We start from the raw sequence: 17,234 nt of genomic DNA on the forward strand, positions 1-17,234 counted from the left end.
TGGGAGGGAAAGAACACCAGACTTTTTCCATTAAACTCTGATTTGGGGGGAAATGGAATTAGCAGTAATTAAAATAACAGCACTGTGAACTAAAAAATTATAATGCATAGAACTAAATGTTTTTAAAATAGAATATTCTTTAAGACACACTCACAAATGAACACAAAACCAAAAACACTAATAAATAAAATGCACATAAAAAAAAAAAAGATTGATGTGGTCAATGCCAAATGTCCTTTAGTTTAGACAGTTGGGTCAAAGTGCATGCACTAGGGATGAGTATGTCGCTGCTTCCTGGTTGTTGTAACTCAAGTAGCTTAGTGATGATCATTTTCTCATTGATGACTTGATGGGCTTCAGGAATGGCAGCAGCTGAGCTCTCAGGTTGTTTACACACAGAACCTTTGCTTCCACAATCTTCCCAAGCCTGTTGACATACTCCTCAAAAGCCTGTTAAGTTAAAAAAAAACAAAAAAAACAAACAGAATACAGTTACGTTGCTATTTAAACAAAATGTATAGTTTACAATAAACAGTTGTAGACTGACTGCACTGGGGGGTATTTCAGAAAGAAGGTTCAACAAACTCTGAGTCTATCTATAAACTCTGAGTTAACATACCCCACGATGGGAAACTCTGGCTATCTGGTTCTACTACAGCTGGTATGAAGTGGGTCAATCAACTCTGAGTATGTAAACCTTGAGTTACTCATGAAAAAAAGCCATCATCAATGGAGCAATGATACCACAAGCTATCATGGCAGCGAGCTGGAAGACAGCGACTTCTTTCAAATTTGTATAAAAGCACCAAAATTGGTACAGATGTAGAATAGTGTATCATGAACAATGTTAAATTACTTACCCTACTGTATTTTTACAAGGACATGTAGTACATGCATAGATCAGTCTAGTACAACACAAATTTTCAAGCTCAAGTGCACTTGCTCTGGATCAAGAAGTGAACACTTCAACAGGCAATGCGACTGTCTGAAAATCTGAAATATGAATCTACAAAATTGCGAATTTAGACATAAGAATACAAATAAAGGAGATACTATCACTTTAGCAGTATCCTACACATGTTTTGGCCACTTCTAATACTACTACTACAATATTACCAAATTACAACCCCACTTCTACCACTACCACCACCACAACAACATACTTCTGAACCTGTCACTAATGTTGTGTGCGAAAATGAATTTTCCCACAAAAATGACAAGTTTTCCCCAATACAATAATTGGAAAATGGCCGCCAAAGGTGACCAAGGCAAAAATCTTGAGGGGTTCCCTATCCAAGTGTTGGCTGGGATTTTGTATGGACACTAACGGATATCTCTAACACTGATAACTTGGTCTTTTATTGTCCCCTGGCCTCTTCTGGTAGTGTTCCTTGATAGTTGTATGCCTTATCTCGCTTTATAGAACCAAAAACTCAGAGTTTCCCTTATTTCAGGCCAAACATTCTCAGAGTTTGAACAAAACCCGTTTTCTGGAATATCCCTCTGCAGTCTGATTTGTCCCTACCATATTAGGCTGTTGGCTCAAGAGCTTCCCCTCCTCATGACTCAAAGTCTCCATCTGTTTCAGTTGCTCCCGCTGGGCAACAGAAATGCTCCACCTAAGTAATAATAATAAAAATAAAAAACATTATTGTGATGTTTTTATTTACCAAATATATTAATGCCAACAAAAAATGAAATGGGGCACAAACCAGGCCTGGTCCAAGTCGTTCTGATTGCATGGGCTTGGATTGTCATTTGCTGCTACATGACTGTTGGGTTGAAGTTGGATGCTTTGGTTTTTGTGATGCAAATTTGTCATGAAACTGCGCAGACTGACTGTATTTTGCCTGTAACAACATTTCAGTGGAAGTTTGGAGTATGTTTGTGGTGGATTTTCCAGGCTTTTCTTTTGGTCTTGTGGGCAGCTCTGCAAATCTTCTGGAGCTTTGTTTCCACCTTGAAGAAACGAAAGGTTTCACATAACTGCTTTAAGCAAATACACACTTTATATTCCAGGGTTGGGGTCAATTATAATTGCAATTACGTAATTGAGAATGAATTGTAATTATGACATAATTAAAATTGTAATTGTAATTGAAAAAAAATCTATTGCTGTTGTAATTGTAATCGATTTGTAATTGAGTTCAGATAATGGACTTTGTAATTGTAATTGGCAAGAGCCCGTTATCACAAGAGATGCTAACAGAAAGCTAACACTAGCTGAAGGTTTGGTTTTATGGGCTTATTCATTAAAGATTAAGCATTGTGATTGATTTTCGGTGGGGAAATAATAATTGTAATTCAAACATTGTCATGCTGTCCAAAAATAAAGGTGACCGCAGTGACTGCAACAACTAAATTGGAATCTGCCTCCTAAGCACTGTCGGCTAAACCTTCACTTGAGTGGTACTCAACAGACTGCAATTGCTTGCGACCCGAGTATATCCAGATTCGCAATGTGGATTTCGATCTGGGAGATCAACCATAGACATGATATTCTCTATTCAACAACTACAGGAGAAATGTCGAGAGCAGAGACAACGACACTATATATCGCTTTCATTGACCTTACTAAGGCCTTTGACTCATTCAGAAAGGTTTTCTTCAATTTACTCCAAAAGATAGGCAGCCCACCAAAGTTGCTGGGCTGAAAACATCCTTTCATGAGGGTACGCAAGGCACTGTCCAGTATGACGGCTCTACATCGGTCCCCTTCCCAATTAAGAATGGAGTGAAGCAGGGATGTGTGCTTGCTCCCACACTTTTTGGTATCTTCTTTTCATTGCTTCTGTCGCACGCATTCAAATCATCTGACAATGGCGTGTATCTGCACACAAGAAGTGATTGGAAGCTTTTCAACCTTGCACGTCTTCGGACAAGGACCAAAGTGCGAAAAGTACTGATCAGAGAGATGTTCTTTGCAGATGATGCTGCTCTGTCTTCACCATCGTAGGAAGCACTCCAGAGGCTGATCAACTGCTTTTCCAAAACATGTAAAGATTTTGGCTTGTCTATTAGCCTTAAGAAGACCAACATCATGGAACAATATGTAAGCAGCATTCCAAGGATCTCCATTGGAAATCACACCCTACAAGTCGTTGATAACTTTTCCTATCTTTGTTCAACAATATCCAGCAATGTCTCTCTGGATGCTGAGCTCAACATCCGCATCGGCAAGGCACTGACAATGATGGCTAGACTCTCTAAGCACGCCTGGGAGAACATACTTCTAACTATCAACACAAAGATGAAAATCTACCAAGCCTGTGTTCTCAGCGCGGTTTGAACTCTTTCCATCTACGCTACTTGAGGCGGATTCTGGGAATCAAATGGCAGGACCACATCCCAAATAAGGATGTTCTCAAGAAAACATGAATGATGACAATCTTTGCTCTCCCCACACAACAACAACTCAAATGGCTTGGTCACGTAAGCCAATGGATGACACCCATATTCTAACGTACATCCTGTATGGAGAGCTTGCTTCTGGAACCAGGGCTGTTGGAAGACCTGTCCTTCGCTATAAATGTGTCTACAAGCTGGATGTGAAGACCAGTGACATCAACCCTTCAAACTGGGAAGCTTCTTCAGCTGACCGGGTAAAATGGAGGCAGCTAGTGAAGGCGGGCATATGTCAGATTGACCAGAAGAGAGTACAGCAGTGGGAGGAGAAGCGAGAACGCAGTAAATGAACACTAACACCAGCATCGAATCAAGCACCTAATCTTACATTTGTATGCAACAACTGCAATGAGCCATGCCTTTCCAGAATTGGCTTATACAGCCATAGCAGGCGTTGCAAAATGTTGCTTGTATGCTTTCTTATTTTAATCAAATTACACTTTTTGTTTGAATAGTTTTACTTTTTTTAGATAAAGCTTCTGTCTTTGTGTTCCTGAGATGCACATTTTGGTATTAAAATGAAAAGTAGATAATTGAGAGCAAAACCTTAATAATTGGGCTTATTCATTAAAGGCCCAGTAATTGTGGTCAATTGTAATTGAACTTTAGTAATTGAGAACGTGATTGTAATTGATTTTCAGGGGAAAAATAATAATTGTAATTTTAGTTAATTGGAAAAATTGCAGGTAACCATAATGGTAATTGAGTTGTAATTCAACATGGATAATTGAAAACATAATTGTAATTGAAAAGTGTAATTGACCCAAACCCTGGTATATGCTAATAATTAGTTACTTACGTATCCTGTTGTCGGTCGAGGTATCGGAGTTTGTGGAAACTGTCATTGAGGAAGATACGGTTGTGTGGTGAGACTTTGACTGTGGAGTCTCTAAAAGAGAAATGTGAAATTCTCCATCCTCTTCCTCTAATGACATGTCTGAGTTAATTTTTTTTCCAATTTCACTATCATGGTTTTCACTGCTCTCTTTGTCAAGTAGGTAAGTTGAGTTGTCGCAGTTGCTTCCTTGTAAGAATGAGACGGTGGCAACTTGTTGATCTGCTTGAAGCAATGAAATGCTCAAAGGTTCCATTGTGTAGCTTTGGGATTCTGTGTCATCATCTTCAGGTAAAACATCTCGTTTCTGATAGTAAACTGGATGTTTTAGCCAAATGGGCTCAACTGGTGCTTTGCATCCAAGAGGTAAAGTAGCAGCATGAGCATTAGCAGTGGACAAGGCTTTATTGACCCTTTGACTGTTTGATGGTGCTGCCTCCAGGGACTTTTGGACATACAGACGGTCTGTATCACTTTTCCACATTGTGATTAAAGATGCATTGGTAGGTGTTGGGGACAGGGGTCGCTCTGCTGGTGCTTTCTGTGCTGGGGATTTAAAATCAGAGAGGCTGAAGTGGCTGCTGCAGTCTGCCGAGTCTAATTTGGAATCGTCAGCTGCTCTTTGCTTCCACACCTTCGCAGACGGGACACTTGAGGCCTCCACTCTGGACTCCAAATCCCCATTGCACAGCACATATGATGTGGCTACATTTGTTGAAATAGCAGCTGTCATCGTATTTGTCCCTTGTGTTGCCACCCAGGCTCTCCTCCTTCCTTGAATTTCCATCCCAGCTGGTGTGTTATCTTCTTTCCTAACCCTTGCTGCACCAGTTACCTTGTCTGACCTTTCACTATCACTAGAATCAAATTCAACTCTCCCTCCGGTTTCATCTCTACCGACTCTATAGATTCTACTTAAATCCCCTTGAGTCTCTTCATCACTATTTCTAGAAATTACTGCGTGTTGAGGAATGGTTTCTCTTGAAGATAATGGCTTTCCTTTATTTCTATTCTCAGCTCTGGCTGAGTCTGAATCTAAAACGTCTTCCAGAGAAGAGGATGAGGAACTGGACGAGTGTACGATGGTAGACGATGGAGAAATAGAGAAAGAGTTGGAGCATAAATTGAGTGATGAAGAAGTAGACGATGGTCTAAATTGCTGTAACTGCTGATGATATTTCATCAGATGTTGCTCCTCTTTATTCACCTCTTTCTCCTTTTGAAAATAACTTTCCTCAAGCATCTCTGTTTCTCCTCTGGTTTCTCCATGGTTTTCAATTTGTCTTCTTAGTTCGACCCATTTTCTGTCTTTTGTGTTTCCCCCATTACCACCGTGTTTCAGCCTCGTTTTGTGTTCGTATTCTCCTTCATTGGAAGTCATACAACTGTCTAGAAGCAAACTATTTCTTTCCATCTCCCATAATTCAAGCTGTTCATCTTTTTGTAAGGCCATCAAGTCTGTAGCGATTCTTTGCTTGCTGACATAATGGCACTGCTCTTTTTCAGTTTGGATTATTCTACCCTTTCTTTCACCTGCTTTCTTACTCCACTGGCTCTCTTTACTCATCCCCTGCCAACCTCTTATTGGTGTATTATGTTCAAGTTCAATCCATTTTCTCCCTAATGTAGCACCGTCACTTCCACAGCTGCTGTTCTTGGGTGTGGAGCAAAGGATTGCATCCTCTGTTTGTGAACTTCTGGGACCAAAACTCCTGCTTTCTCCAGCTAACTTCTGTTTCTTAGAAGGGCTTTTTCTCCGTGTCCCAACACTGCTGTTGCTGCTACTGGTATTGCTGTTGGATGAGCTTTGTTTTGAGGAGGAAACAGTTTTTCCTCTCTGACCTTTCAACTCCTTCACTCTGCAGAAAAAACAAACAAAAAGCACATACACACATAATTACAGTACAATATCAACAGAGATCTTAGATCTATTACAGATATCATTACTTCAGTAATACAGGATAAAGGTTATACAATTATTATTATTTTTACTTCTTTGGCAAACACTTACCGATCAGCATATCTCAGTGTATTGAGTGTGTGTTCAGTTGCCGAGTTACCAGGAGAAATGTTGGCAATCATGCATGTCATTGAGTCACCAACGAATGAATCTTTCAAAACCTAGAATGAGATCGAGTTAGCTGGATGTGAGAGTACTGGTGACTAAATGCTAAAACCACAAATATATTTAAGTATGAAGTCATGTCATCTCTTGATATTTTACTCAAAGTATTTAAATTTGGCTTGTTTTGTTGTAATAATGTACGAGTGACTGCCCTCTATGGGTTGAAACCAGGATATTACAATGGAATTTTGCTACTGGCTGAGAATGATGGTTTGTGACGCCCTAGTGCTACTGACAAAACTTCCAGTTAACTTCAAAAGAAGAGCCCTATTTAAAAAAAAAGCACTAAAAACTAATGGAAGACAAGAAGAGATGCTTTTGTCCCAGGACCATTTTACATTCCGCTCGCAATGCATCATGTAGTGGTTGACTATGACTAGTGTGCCCACCATGCATACTTGCACATAGTATACATCCGGGTATTTCTTGCATACTCAATCTTTCCATACTATCTTATGTGAACACTACATACTTATTTTGACATCAGACTAAGTATGAGTAGTATGTTAGTATGACATTTCGAACCCAACCTGAGTTTGTCTATATTGCGCCAGGAGCCCCGCCCATAATCAAGGCATTTTCTAAATTCTAGCCTAGACACAGGCTAAACCTCAGGGTTTAGTCACTCTTTAACTGATCACAGTGGGATAACAAGTCAATCTCATGAAACATCTGGAGTCTACGTTAATGTCAATGTTTACATCACTTGTACTACCTGGGTGAGTTTGCTTTGCCTGAACGGGGTGTGCTTTTGCTTTCTATCAAGAGACCGGATACATTCTTTCAGCTGAAAGAAAAATCACAAATATCAGGTTGTTAGTTTATCTTATTAATTATTCTAAGATTTATTATGAAGGTAGAACTGACAGCCAAGAGACTTTGGTTGATCTCAGCGCCCTCCTTTCGACTCTGCTTGTTTGGGTCTTTAGAGTCTGAGGCTCTTTCACTTCCTGCCAAATCCACAAACCACATCCTGGACACACACAAAAAATAAACAATTTGTTAAACTTAACCTTATTCGACAAAAAGATAGCAGACAATCAGATGCTATCAATATTTAAAACCAATTAACCTAATGTATCCTGAACTATAAATTCTCACCTGCCAGCTCTCTGCTGGGTTGAATGTCTTAGCTCAATTTGAAGCACGGCATGTGAACGAGAGGAGAAGGGATTCACACCACTGACCCCCTGTGTACGCTCCTCTGTGCCCTGTGAAATGACCTGTGTGATGGAAAATGACAGAACTAGATAAATAATTGGATTTTTAACATGAAAATCCCTTAGGTACCACGCAGCTATGATGCATTATCACAGGATTGGATTGTGTTTGGTTTGGTCATTATCCAGTAATAAGCCATAACGATTTGAATTTCCACCTTTTAAATGAATAAGTTCAGTGGTTCTCTAACTTTATCTGTTGTGCTCTGTATATGATTAGTGAACCCCCCTGATCACAGCACAATTTCAACAAAATGGGTCAAAAATGTAACCTTTATTGAAGAAGGTAAATATTAAGACTATTCTTCAAAACTCATAAAAAATAACATAAAATGTGCATCACATATTTTAGAACAGTAATAATAAAGTAATATTATTGAATAATAAAGTTCAAACCTCCATCAGGGATTCGATCGAGGTCACTTTGATGTAGCGAAGTCCAGAAATATGAACAACTTTCTGTCCATCTTCCCTGGCAAATAACCTTGACCATGGACAAAGAAAGAACAGCAAAATTAATCTTGTTTTTTTTCCCTTATTTGGAAATAGTTGAGATACATATGGTGTCTAATAGTGGGGCTAAAATGCACAGAGTTTAATGAAATGTAGCCTTTTAGTCATTAATACAGTGAAAGGACACACCTTTTCCTATGGTCCAACAGGTCGTACAGCTGACCACAGTAGATCTCAAAGAAACTGACGTACATCTGCTGGGAGGAGCAGGTGTGTGTGGTGGAAAGGTGTTTGAAAATGTCCTGCACTGCCAACGCATACAAGCCGGGCCGTGTGGGACATGATCCCAGCATGGTGTGAGTTTTCCCTGCACCTGTCTGACCGTATGCAAAGCAGGTAGCCTTCCCTCTGTGTGGAAACACAGGACAAATGTCTAGATTTGGGTACATGCTTTGAAAGTTACACAAGTTATTCAAACAAGATGTAAAAACTATTGATTTTGGAATGAACTGTAGAAAACTGCTAACATGCACATCCTTTAAAGAAGGTCAACTCACCCGTTGAGCATGTGCTGTACCAAAGGATATGTTGTCCTCTTATATACATCTTCATTGGAGCTCTCGTCCCCAAAAACACTGTCAAAGTGAAACTTGTGCTGTAATCAGAGTAATGTTAATCTAATTAGAATAAATCAGCATAGAGAATATGAGATATTTAATGTACCCCTGAACCAGGGTTGGGGTAAATGAAACGCAAACCATGTTACAGTTCAATGGCTTACACATACGTAGTTACCAATTATTAAAATATGTTTCATATCAAGTTTACACACTACCTGTCAGTAGATCAGTTTATCATTAAAAAAATGAAATTCAGAGCTATACTGACAGATAAAAGGATTAGACACCCACATCAAAAATATTACTACCAATATTTTTATTGATAAGGAAGCCTAACAAGGTAACAAAGAGACGAGAAACAAATTGGATGATAGATGACATTTTTAGTGTATTTTACAGCTGATTTAAGACATGGGTTTAAACTGACCCGTTATCATAAGAGATGCTAACAGAAAGCTAACACAAGAGAAAGGTGATATTTTATGTTGTTAATAATTAAATGCTCATTAATTGTTATTATTGTAATTGTAATTTTGTATTTTCAGGGAAAAAATAACACTTCAAATTTTGATTGGAAAAACACTGACTTAACATGGATAATTTAAGACGTAATTGTAACTGAAAAATTTAAATGACCCCAACCCTGCCCTAGTACATATCATATAGAGATTTATTTTCTATGTATGTGTAGCCGCCCTACCTGGAGTATGTAATGAGTGAGATCCACAGCTTCTTTATTTTCATGGACGATCAGACACTCCCCTCCTGGAGTTGTAACAACATCTGTGTCTCTTCTTCTTCTTTCTGCCTGGGTCAGAGGTCTTTTCCGCACACAAACATAGATGCGCTGCATGCCTGGTTGCCTTATATTACACACATAGAGATGCACATAGAGAACACAGACAAACAAATCATAGATTACAATCACTGAGAATAGAAGAGCACAGCTTTATGCAAACAGAAGCGTGTAAAGCTATAGAAGCATTTAGATATTCTTTGTTTCCTCTGATTTACATTGTTTCTCTTTTGAAATGTATCATTAATGTATGTATTTGGTTTAGTTGAAGGGATACTCAACCCAAAGTACAAAGACAGCTCAACTGAAAGACTATATCACTATAGGAATTAGATGTGATTCAGAAGCTGTGGATCCAATTCGGCCCACAGGAGAAAGTAAACATGACAGAGAAACCATGAATCATTGTTTAATGAAACTCAACAATATTTGCAGGGGCGCAGAGTTTTCCTGGAGCTTATATCACATGATTACAGTGATTTTTAATGTTAAACTTTTGAAAAAACTAAAAATTCTTACAACATCCTTCAACTTTCCTCAAGTTATGACATAATATTTCCTTGATTAATTAGAAATTGGTCATAAAATTTAGGAAATTTAAAGTGAAGATCCTGCTGGGATTGATATCTGTCACTTATTGCTTGGATATGGTCAGTTTCTTACATATTTTGTATTTTATATATACAGTACATAGAAGTGCAAACTAGGGAACAGTAATGTTGAAATTACTCGTTTTCCCGAAAAAAAAATCTGTGCCCCACTTGAGTTCAAACTGCTCTGTATTTGGCCCCTGAATTAAAACGAATTTGAAACCCCTGCTGTAGATGCAATAAAAAGCGCTTTAAATACATGCTTGTTGAAATTGTAGCGATTACTCAAAGAAGTTCTCCATTCATGTAAGTCAAACTGGTTTGGTGAGGTTAAAGTTATCCGATGGTTCCAATTGTAGTGTAGATTTATCTGTTTTAAGGTGTCTTTCTTGTTCAGCTAGAGGGCACGTATGGGTCTGCAGTAAGATGGCTGATAGTTGTATCTAAATGAGTGCCGACCAACATTTTGAGACTTCCATTTTTTTTTTCCTGGTTAGAGGTGTTCTGGCCTTCTTAACAGAATCTCTTGTTGGTCCGACAAATGAGTAGACAAGCAGTTATTTCCCTTTGGCGTGACCCCTCATGTGGGAGCGCAGCCATAGTCCCAGGACAAACAGTCAACCACAAACACTGCAGGGGGTTTTGACCTGTTATGAGGTGACAACTCCACATTTCTGTGGGCTTTCTTGTCTCGGATGGATGCCACTCTTGCCCAGTTGAATAACTCAATGATGTGGCAGATTTGCTGCCTGCACATTTGCACAACCATAGAGTAGGGCACTAAGGATAACTTATACCATAGTCTTATGCTATAATTATGTTCTAGCCTCTTTGACAGTCTTCCAAAGAATGAACTAGCTTCAGAGATATGCAGAAAGATTTTGTGGTCAAGACATCCATTGGTGGTGATGGTACTGCCTAGGTAGCAAAATGTCTCCACAGTTTACGGTATTACCAATGGTCACTGATATTAGGGGGGAAGCAGCAAGGTCCTGAGGGAATAGAAGTAGTTGGAAATTTACCCAGGTCTTCCCGCAGGCTAGTCGTCAGGCCAAAGTGTCTACATTAAGATGAGAAGTGATCCACAAGGGACTGGATGTCATCATGAGTGGTGACTGCCAGTGTACAGTCGTCCGCAAAGAGGAATTCCCACAACAGAGTCTTCTTAATATTAACTTCTTAAAATCCAAGGAAGTGGATGACATGTCTAAGCACTAAAATGTTAGATTGAAATGCTATTTTACCAATGACTATCTATGGAAGTTGAAATACAAAGAGTAATATTGACGTGACGAGAACACGTTATGCTAACGTTGATTGGCTGAAATCTCCAAAATGGTGAAGCACACATATAAATGAATATTACATGTGTTTGAGAATAAATGTTGATATATTTGACTCTAAAGAGATTTCTGACATTAATTAGTTTCAAAGTTGTATTTAACAGCTTTAGACTGATCATCTAAAACACATTCAAGTGATGAGTTGCTATCACTTTGATGTAAGCTACAAACTGCTCTCCAAACATTAAAAGTAAATGATTAGATTAAAGGAAAGGTAATAATGAGAACAAAGCAAACCTCACTCACCTGTTGTTGGGAGCCAATCTCTTAGCTTCATAAATAGGCGTTGGCTTACTGAGGAGTCTAACAGACTTAATATCATCTGTTTCTTTATAGATATTCTTCTTTCTGAATACTTTCTTTTTGTCTTTTTGTCCAAAGTTTAAGTCTTTAGTCTTTGGTGAAACTCTTGTTCTGGGATTTAACACGGGTATCGATGATAACTCATTGTTAGAATAATTGCAAAAATAATTTCCTCTTGCAACACATGGATAGACATTCTCTCTCCTATGATGATGTGGTGAGCAGTTGCTGCAGGTATTGTTTCCTCTGCAGGAACACACAGGATATACCTGAACAGGTATGGCTGGTTCTTTTCCCAGGGCTGGATTAGTTCTATTATCACTTGAATAAACATCAACTGAATCTGTAAGATTGGGAATTTGCATTTGAGGAAGATGTGGGGATTCGTTGCTAAATTGATGTCGGCTAGATACACTCAACAGTCCAGCATAGGAGTCAGTTTCCTCATCATCATCATCATCACCATCGTCGTCATCATCACTTATGTCCTTACGTAGTTTTCCATGGTCTTTGCCCATTACTGTATAACCTCTGTCACTGGTGCTAGCACTGTGACTGTAGTCCTCCTCATATCCAGGGCTCTCAAACTCAAGACTTTTGAGCACTTGGATCAATTCAAAAAGCCGACTCCGATCCTCCACTGAACTGATTCCCAGAAGAGAGCAGTCCTCTGTGGTCAAAGCTGACAGGTGGACGACATGGCAAACACCCGCAGAGGAAAGCCTGAAACGCAGAATTAAAGAAACTGACTTACAGGCAGAGTATGGGGAGTTGATTGTAAAGTTGTGCATTCTAAAATAAACAGCAACTTTTTGCAACATTTAGCAACAAACCATGCTTTAAAAAGAGCAATATTTGTGATATTTTTTTCTTGTAAAAAATATAATGTCAATGTTAAATCTAAATCAAAATGTTAGATGTAAATATTAAATGTAAATGTGACTGTACAGTGAGGAGACATGACAACATACTTCCGGTGAATTTGCATATTAACTAAATATTTAGTTTCACTTGTGACATCCAGATTTAACGTTTACATTTAACATTTAAATTTCACATTTAAATATAGATTCAACATTTAACATTTAGATTTAATATTTAGCATTTGGATTTAGATTCAACATTTAGATTTAACATTTAGCATTTGGATTGAGATTTAACATTTAGATTTAACATTTAGACTTAATATTTAGACTTAAGATTTAAAATTTACGATTTAAATTTAGATTTAGACTTAGCATTTAGATTTAACATTTAGATTTAACAAATTTCACAAATATTGCTGTAAATGTTGTCTTAAGTAATGTAAAAAATTCATATATGTTTTTTAGATGTGGTTTGTTGCTAAATGTTGCAAAAAGTTGCTGTTTATTTCAGCATGCGCAACTTTACAATCGGCACAGGAAAGTGTACATTTCAGCGCCCTGCAGTTAAAATACATACCTGTCATGGTGGCGTTGCAGTCCTACTACCTTCAGACATTCATACAAGCTGAGCACCATTTCCTCGGTTTTGTCCTCCTTTTTTTTTTCCCGATTTCACCACACCTGCAATTACATTTTCCAATTTGTTATTCTCAGCACATCGTCAGAGTCACAAATACCAAACATTAACTCTTGGCAGAAACAAACAATGAAGTAGCTGCATAAATAAATCTCAACACCAACTTGTGTTGAAGCACAAATGTTGAATACTGTTTCTTTGTTACTTTTCCTTCTACCTCTGCGATATTAATGAGAGAATGATATCTGAAGGTTGGCTACAGTGTCAATACATATTATCCTGTACAGAACAGAGCCAGTGATGCTGAAATCTGACACTAGCAGTAGTATATAGCCAAGCAGCTCAGTCTGATATATATATAGATGCTTCATGAAAGCAACTGTTAACGTGAAGAGACGCTCCAGTGCTAAATAGCACGAGGGACGCGGGCTTTGGAATCTATACCTAAACGAAAAAGCTGATTTTACTTTTAACTTGGTAAACTTTCAGGCTACTGTGAAATAGAGCAATCTATTAAAAATTACAACTCTATGTAAACTCAGTCATGTGATATCCTTTTCCTGTAGATACTAGGTTCCCAAAGTGGGGTACGGGAACCCTCAGGGTTACACAAATTGTCATAGGGGGGTACATGAATAAAAAGTAAGAATGGGAAACTAGAATATAAATAGACCAGCAGTCAGGATTAGCCAATATAATTCATAGACGAATTTCACTGTAGGGCTAAATTGTATGTAGTATTACATCAGTGGCTCCCAACTTTTTTGGGCGCGGTGACCCCATTTTAATATGAAATTTTTGATGTCTCCAGAGGATTATTTTTTCTATCTAGAAACATACTTAAAGCTGCAGTATGTAGAATTGTGAGACGCTCCACACTCCCCCCTCCCCTCCTTAAATCTGATATCAGAGAGAGATATAAGAGAGAGAGAAAATTCAAAAGCGAACGTCTCGATGCCCATCCCTAAACACCTCCACTTCCTCCCCCTGCCTCTGCCTACCTACCCGAAGCCACACCTCTACTTTTGTGCACACGCATCACGGAAAACAACAATGTTTACCACACCAACACCAAATTGTTTTTCACTAATAAAACACTTATGGTAGTTTTATTAGAACATGTTTATTACCTATCCATGAGAAATGTCGCCAATTCCAGGTTTGTTCGGAATCCTTGTAAAAGCCGCAAGTCCCTCCCCTTTGAAAAGCAGCTCTGAAATAAATTTTGCTGCGGTCATGAAGATGTTTATCTGTAAGCTTTGTATCGAAACGCTCCTCCATGAGCGCTACTCGGAGTGATACCTGTTTGCTGTTGTGACGTGTGGCCTTGTTTTTGTGCACAGTTTACGCACGCGCATTCACTTTGATTCACAGTCTCCGCTACAGGAAATCGAAGCCTATTGGCTGGGCGATCATGGCGCAATTTTCTATTTGTATAGGGGTCTATAGGACGAAGGCGGGACTTCTATACATTGACGTATATGAATGACCACCGGCAGGAGACCATAGTAAAAGACTAGTTAGGCATTTTTTCACACTTCAAAAGAATGATACATGAACATAAATTTCTCAGAAACTCTGGATATCAACTTTAACGAAACTTACTGGTCTTCTTCTGTACACTTGTGCGAACCTAGTGACAAATGTAAGAACTTTATCTTGTGTTGTGGGAGTTTTCTGATGTTCTGAAGACACAAAAGCACATATCACTCGCTCCTGTGAGGACAGTAAGAGGCTTATAGTCACAGCTGCTCCTCACAATAGGGCTTTTCCACCAAGAGCACGGATATTTTTTTTAGAGTTGGGGTTGGTGCCAGAGCTACTTCAGAGGCAGGCCTGTTTAACTGTAGAACCGGTTCGGTTTTCCACCGTAGAAGCGGCAAGTTGGAGCCACGTCATTGCGTCACCACAATACGTCAGTACGTCACTGATTACGTAATAGTTTACCCATGAGCACTTGCGCCATAAAGAAGCCCATGTTTTGACTGTTGCCATCGTATGAATACTATCTTATCCTACGTAAAGATTCTGCTGAACAAATGTAACCATCTTCATTTGGAGTCACAGGAATCTGCGACAACATTTGTGAACACAGGTAACAATGACCGTGTTAGCATTTGCTAAGCTACTTAGCTTCAACTACGCCTGCATAAGTACAGCAGATTTCCCTTATTGTTACACAATGATCATGTAATAATATTACTGAACTATGTGGTAACAAAGTTTCTGCTCATTTCAGAGTTGGATTTGGAGGTTCATCTGTAGCTCAGCTCGTCTTCATCTCAGAACAAATCCAGTTAGATTCATTCATTCTATGCAAAACATGTACAATATTATCTCTTGGTCCATCCTAAAATATCATTTGTTTATGAACAAATGAAACTATTATTAAGAACTAATATTGTTTTCTATTCCTGGACAAAACCAGGCACATTCTTATTCAAAAAGCATTGCACACTCTTTATTGTACAATTGTTTTACTATATTTGAGTTACTGTCTTGAAGTTCGGGGAAATACATACATGACGAACATCCAACCGTTATTTATAATGTAAAAAAGTTCCATCAGACTCAGACAACGCTGGATACAGAGAACACACACGGATTATTGTTAAAAACACCAGATTTAAAATTCCAGATCTCATCAAACTCAAAACTGTCCAAATGATTTATAAAACAAGTAAAAGTTCACTTCCAAAAGCGTTGCAGAAAATATTTTTAGAGAGAGAAGGGGAAAATAATTTGTGTATAACAATATCAGGGGTTAAAGTATGGAACTGCATAAGGGATGAAACAAAACAACATAAATCAGTTTTAAAAGTTTTTTAAATCATATATTGTTAGTAAGTATAAGAAAGAAGAGTAACAATTTTACCAAGTACATGTCATATATACAATTATGTGTATGTACATATGTATATATGTTTGATGTGAATGTATACACTGTATATATAAAACTTGTGTAGAATATATAGTCAAAATAGTAATATAAGCTAAATATTTTTTGTGTGTGATTATCTAGAGAACCTTGTTTAGTTTTATTGTGATAAGGTAGGTTTGTATAAGCTTTGCTTCAAACTGCACACAAGGATTACACAAGTGAGTGTTTGTTTTTGTATTTTCTTATTGTGGAGACTGCTGGAATAATAAATTCAAATATTATTTTTAATGCTTCTATGCAGGAAAAAAAGGAGGAAGATGTTAATGCAGATGTTCTTCCATGGGGAGCAGTCAGCGACTCGGTTCATGGACCAGAACCAGGGCCAGGACTACGTCCATGGTCCATAACCTCCAGCTCATGATGAACTCCACAGCACTGGTGTTGATTCTGGAGTAGATAGGCTTTAGCCCTTTCTAATAGAAAACCCACAATCATTTAAGTAAATGTTAATATATATTGAGTTGATTTGTACATCTATTTTTACTTTGTGTAAATAAAGTTACTTATTTTGTATTATACAAGGACTTTGTTCATTGTTTGTTGCCTACTTGTAAGCACACACATGCATTTTATTTCTATTCAGTTAATTTAATTACTCTTTACATCCACTTTATTGCCCTAAGATAGAAACATAACCTGCTGTAGCACACACTATTAGGTTTGTATTTTTTTTTTTATTTTGATACATTTATAGAATTGAAAAGTTCACACAATACTCACCTAATAAGTAGGACAATTAAATAGAATGCAATTAAGATTTCCTCAATTCAAAATTTATTTAAACAAATCAAACAGTAGCAATAGGTTTAAAACATGTTGGAGTCAATAAGGTGTCATTGATCATTAATAACTCAAGTTGAACAACATAATGAGGACACAAACAATTTAATAAAGCATCCATTCAGTCACACACACAGTAGGTCATTGGTCCAAATATATATGAATGACATGACATCAGGACTCGTTAGTTTGACACAAACTTGAGCTGATTCTGGTCGTATTGAGTCCCACCAACAGCATGGTCACGGACGTGCACAGTCAGCATTAAGAGCATCTATAATGATAAACAAACAAATCAAAATCAACTTATTGTCTTTATC

The 17,234-nt window shown here is 38.0% G+C and overlaps 1 protein-coding gene and 1 long non-coding RNA gene across 4 annotated transcripts in view; one reads left to right on the top strand and one right to left on the bottom strand.

Moving 5' to 3' along the window:
- LOC114469421 (serine-rich adhesin for platelets-like) overlaps nucleotides 1–17,234 on the bottom strand; it is an 18,495-nt gene continuing 1,261 nt past the window's right edge. The window contains exons 1-16 of one of the 3 annotated variants that reach the window (XM_028456931.1): nucleotides 14,953–15,213; nucleotides 14,799–14,878; nucleotides 13,134–13,237; nucleotides 11,634–12,413; nucleotides 9,359–9,521; nucleotides 8,596–8,693; nucleotides 8,228–8,446; nucleotides 7,982–8,069; nucleotides 7,467–7,588; nucleotides 7,233–7,338; nucleotides 7,081–7,152; nucleotides 6,252–6,361; nucleotides 4,205–6,099; nucleotides 1,713–1,959; nucleotides 1,526–1,619; nucleotides 1–450 (exon numbers count right to left, since the gene is read on the bottom strand). In XM_028456931.1, the coding sequence (XP_028312732.1) occupies nucleotides 328–450; nucleotides 1,526–1,619; nucleotides 1,713–1,959; nucleotides 4,205–6,099; nucleotides 6,252–6,361; nucleotides 7,081–7,152; nucleotides 7,233–7,338; nucleotides 7,467–7,588; nucleotides 7,982–8,069; nucleotides 8,228–8,446; nucleotides 8,596–8,693; nucleotides 9,359–9,521; nucleotides 11,634–12,413; nucleotides 13,134–13,192 (4,176 nt within the window). In that variant the 5' untranslated portion in view covers nucleotides 13,193–13,237; nucleotides 14,799–14,878; nucleotides 14,953–15,213 and the 3' untranslated portion in view covers nucleotides 1–327. Of the gene's footprint in view, nucleotides 451–1,525; nucleotides 1,620–1,712; nucleotides 1,960–4,204; nucleotides 6,100–6,251; nucleotides 6,362–7,080; nucleotides 7,153–7,232; nucleotides 7,339–7,466; nucleotides 7,589–7,981; nucleotides 8,070–8,227; nucleotides 8,447–8,595; nucleotides 8,694–9,358; nucleotides 9,522–11,633; nucleotides 12,414–13,133; nucleotides 13,238–14,323; nucleotides 14,487–14,798; nucleotides 14,879–14,952; nucleotides 15,214–17,234 lie in introns of those variants that run through there. The other 2 variants (XM_028456930.1, XM_028456932.1) reach the window with 2 other exon arrangements.
- LOC114469426 (uncharacterized) lies at nucleotides 15,148–16,652 on the top strand. The gene is made up of 2 exons (XR_003674772.1): nucleotides 15,148–15,288; nucleotides 16,376–16,652. It is a non-coding gene; the product is annotated as an uncharacterized LOC114469426 (long non-coding RNA).

The sequence above is a fragment of the Gouania willdenowi genome, chromosome 9 (genome assembly GCF_900634775.1).
Source record: "Gouania willdenowi chromosome 9, fGouWil2.1, whole genome shotgun sequence".
Taxonomy (NCBI): Eukaryota; Metazoa; Chordata; class Actinopteri; order Blenniiformes; family Gobiesocidae; genus Gouania; species Gouania willdenowi.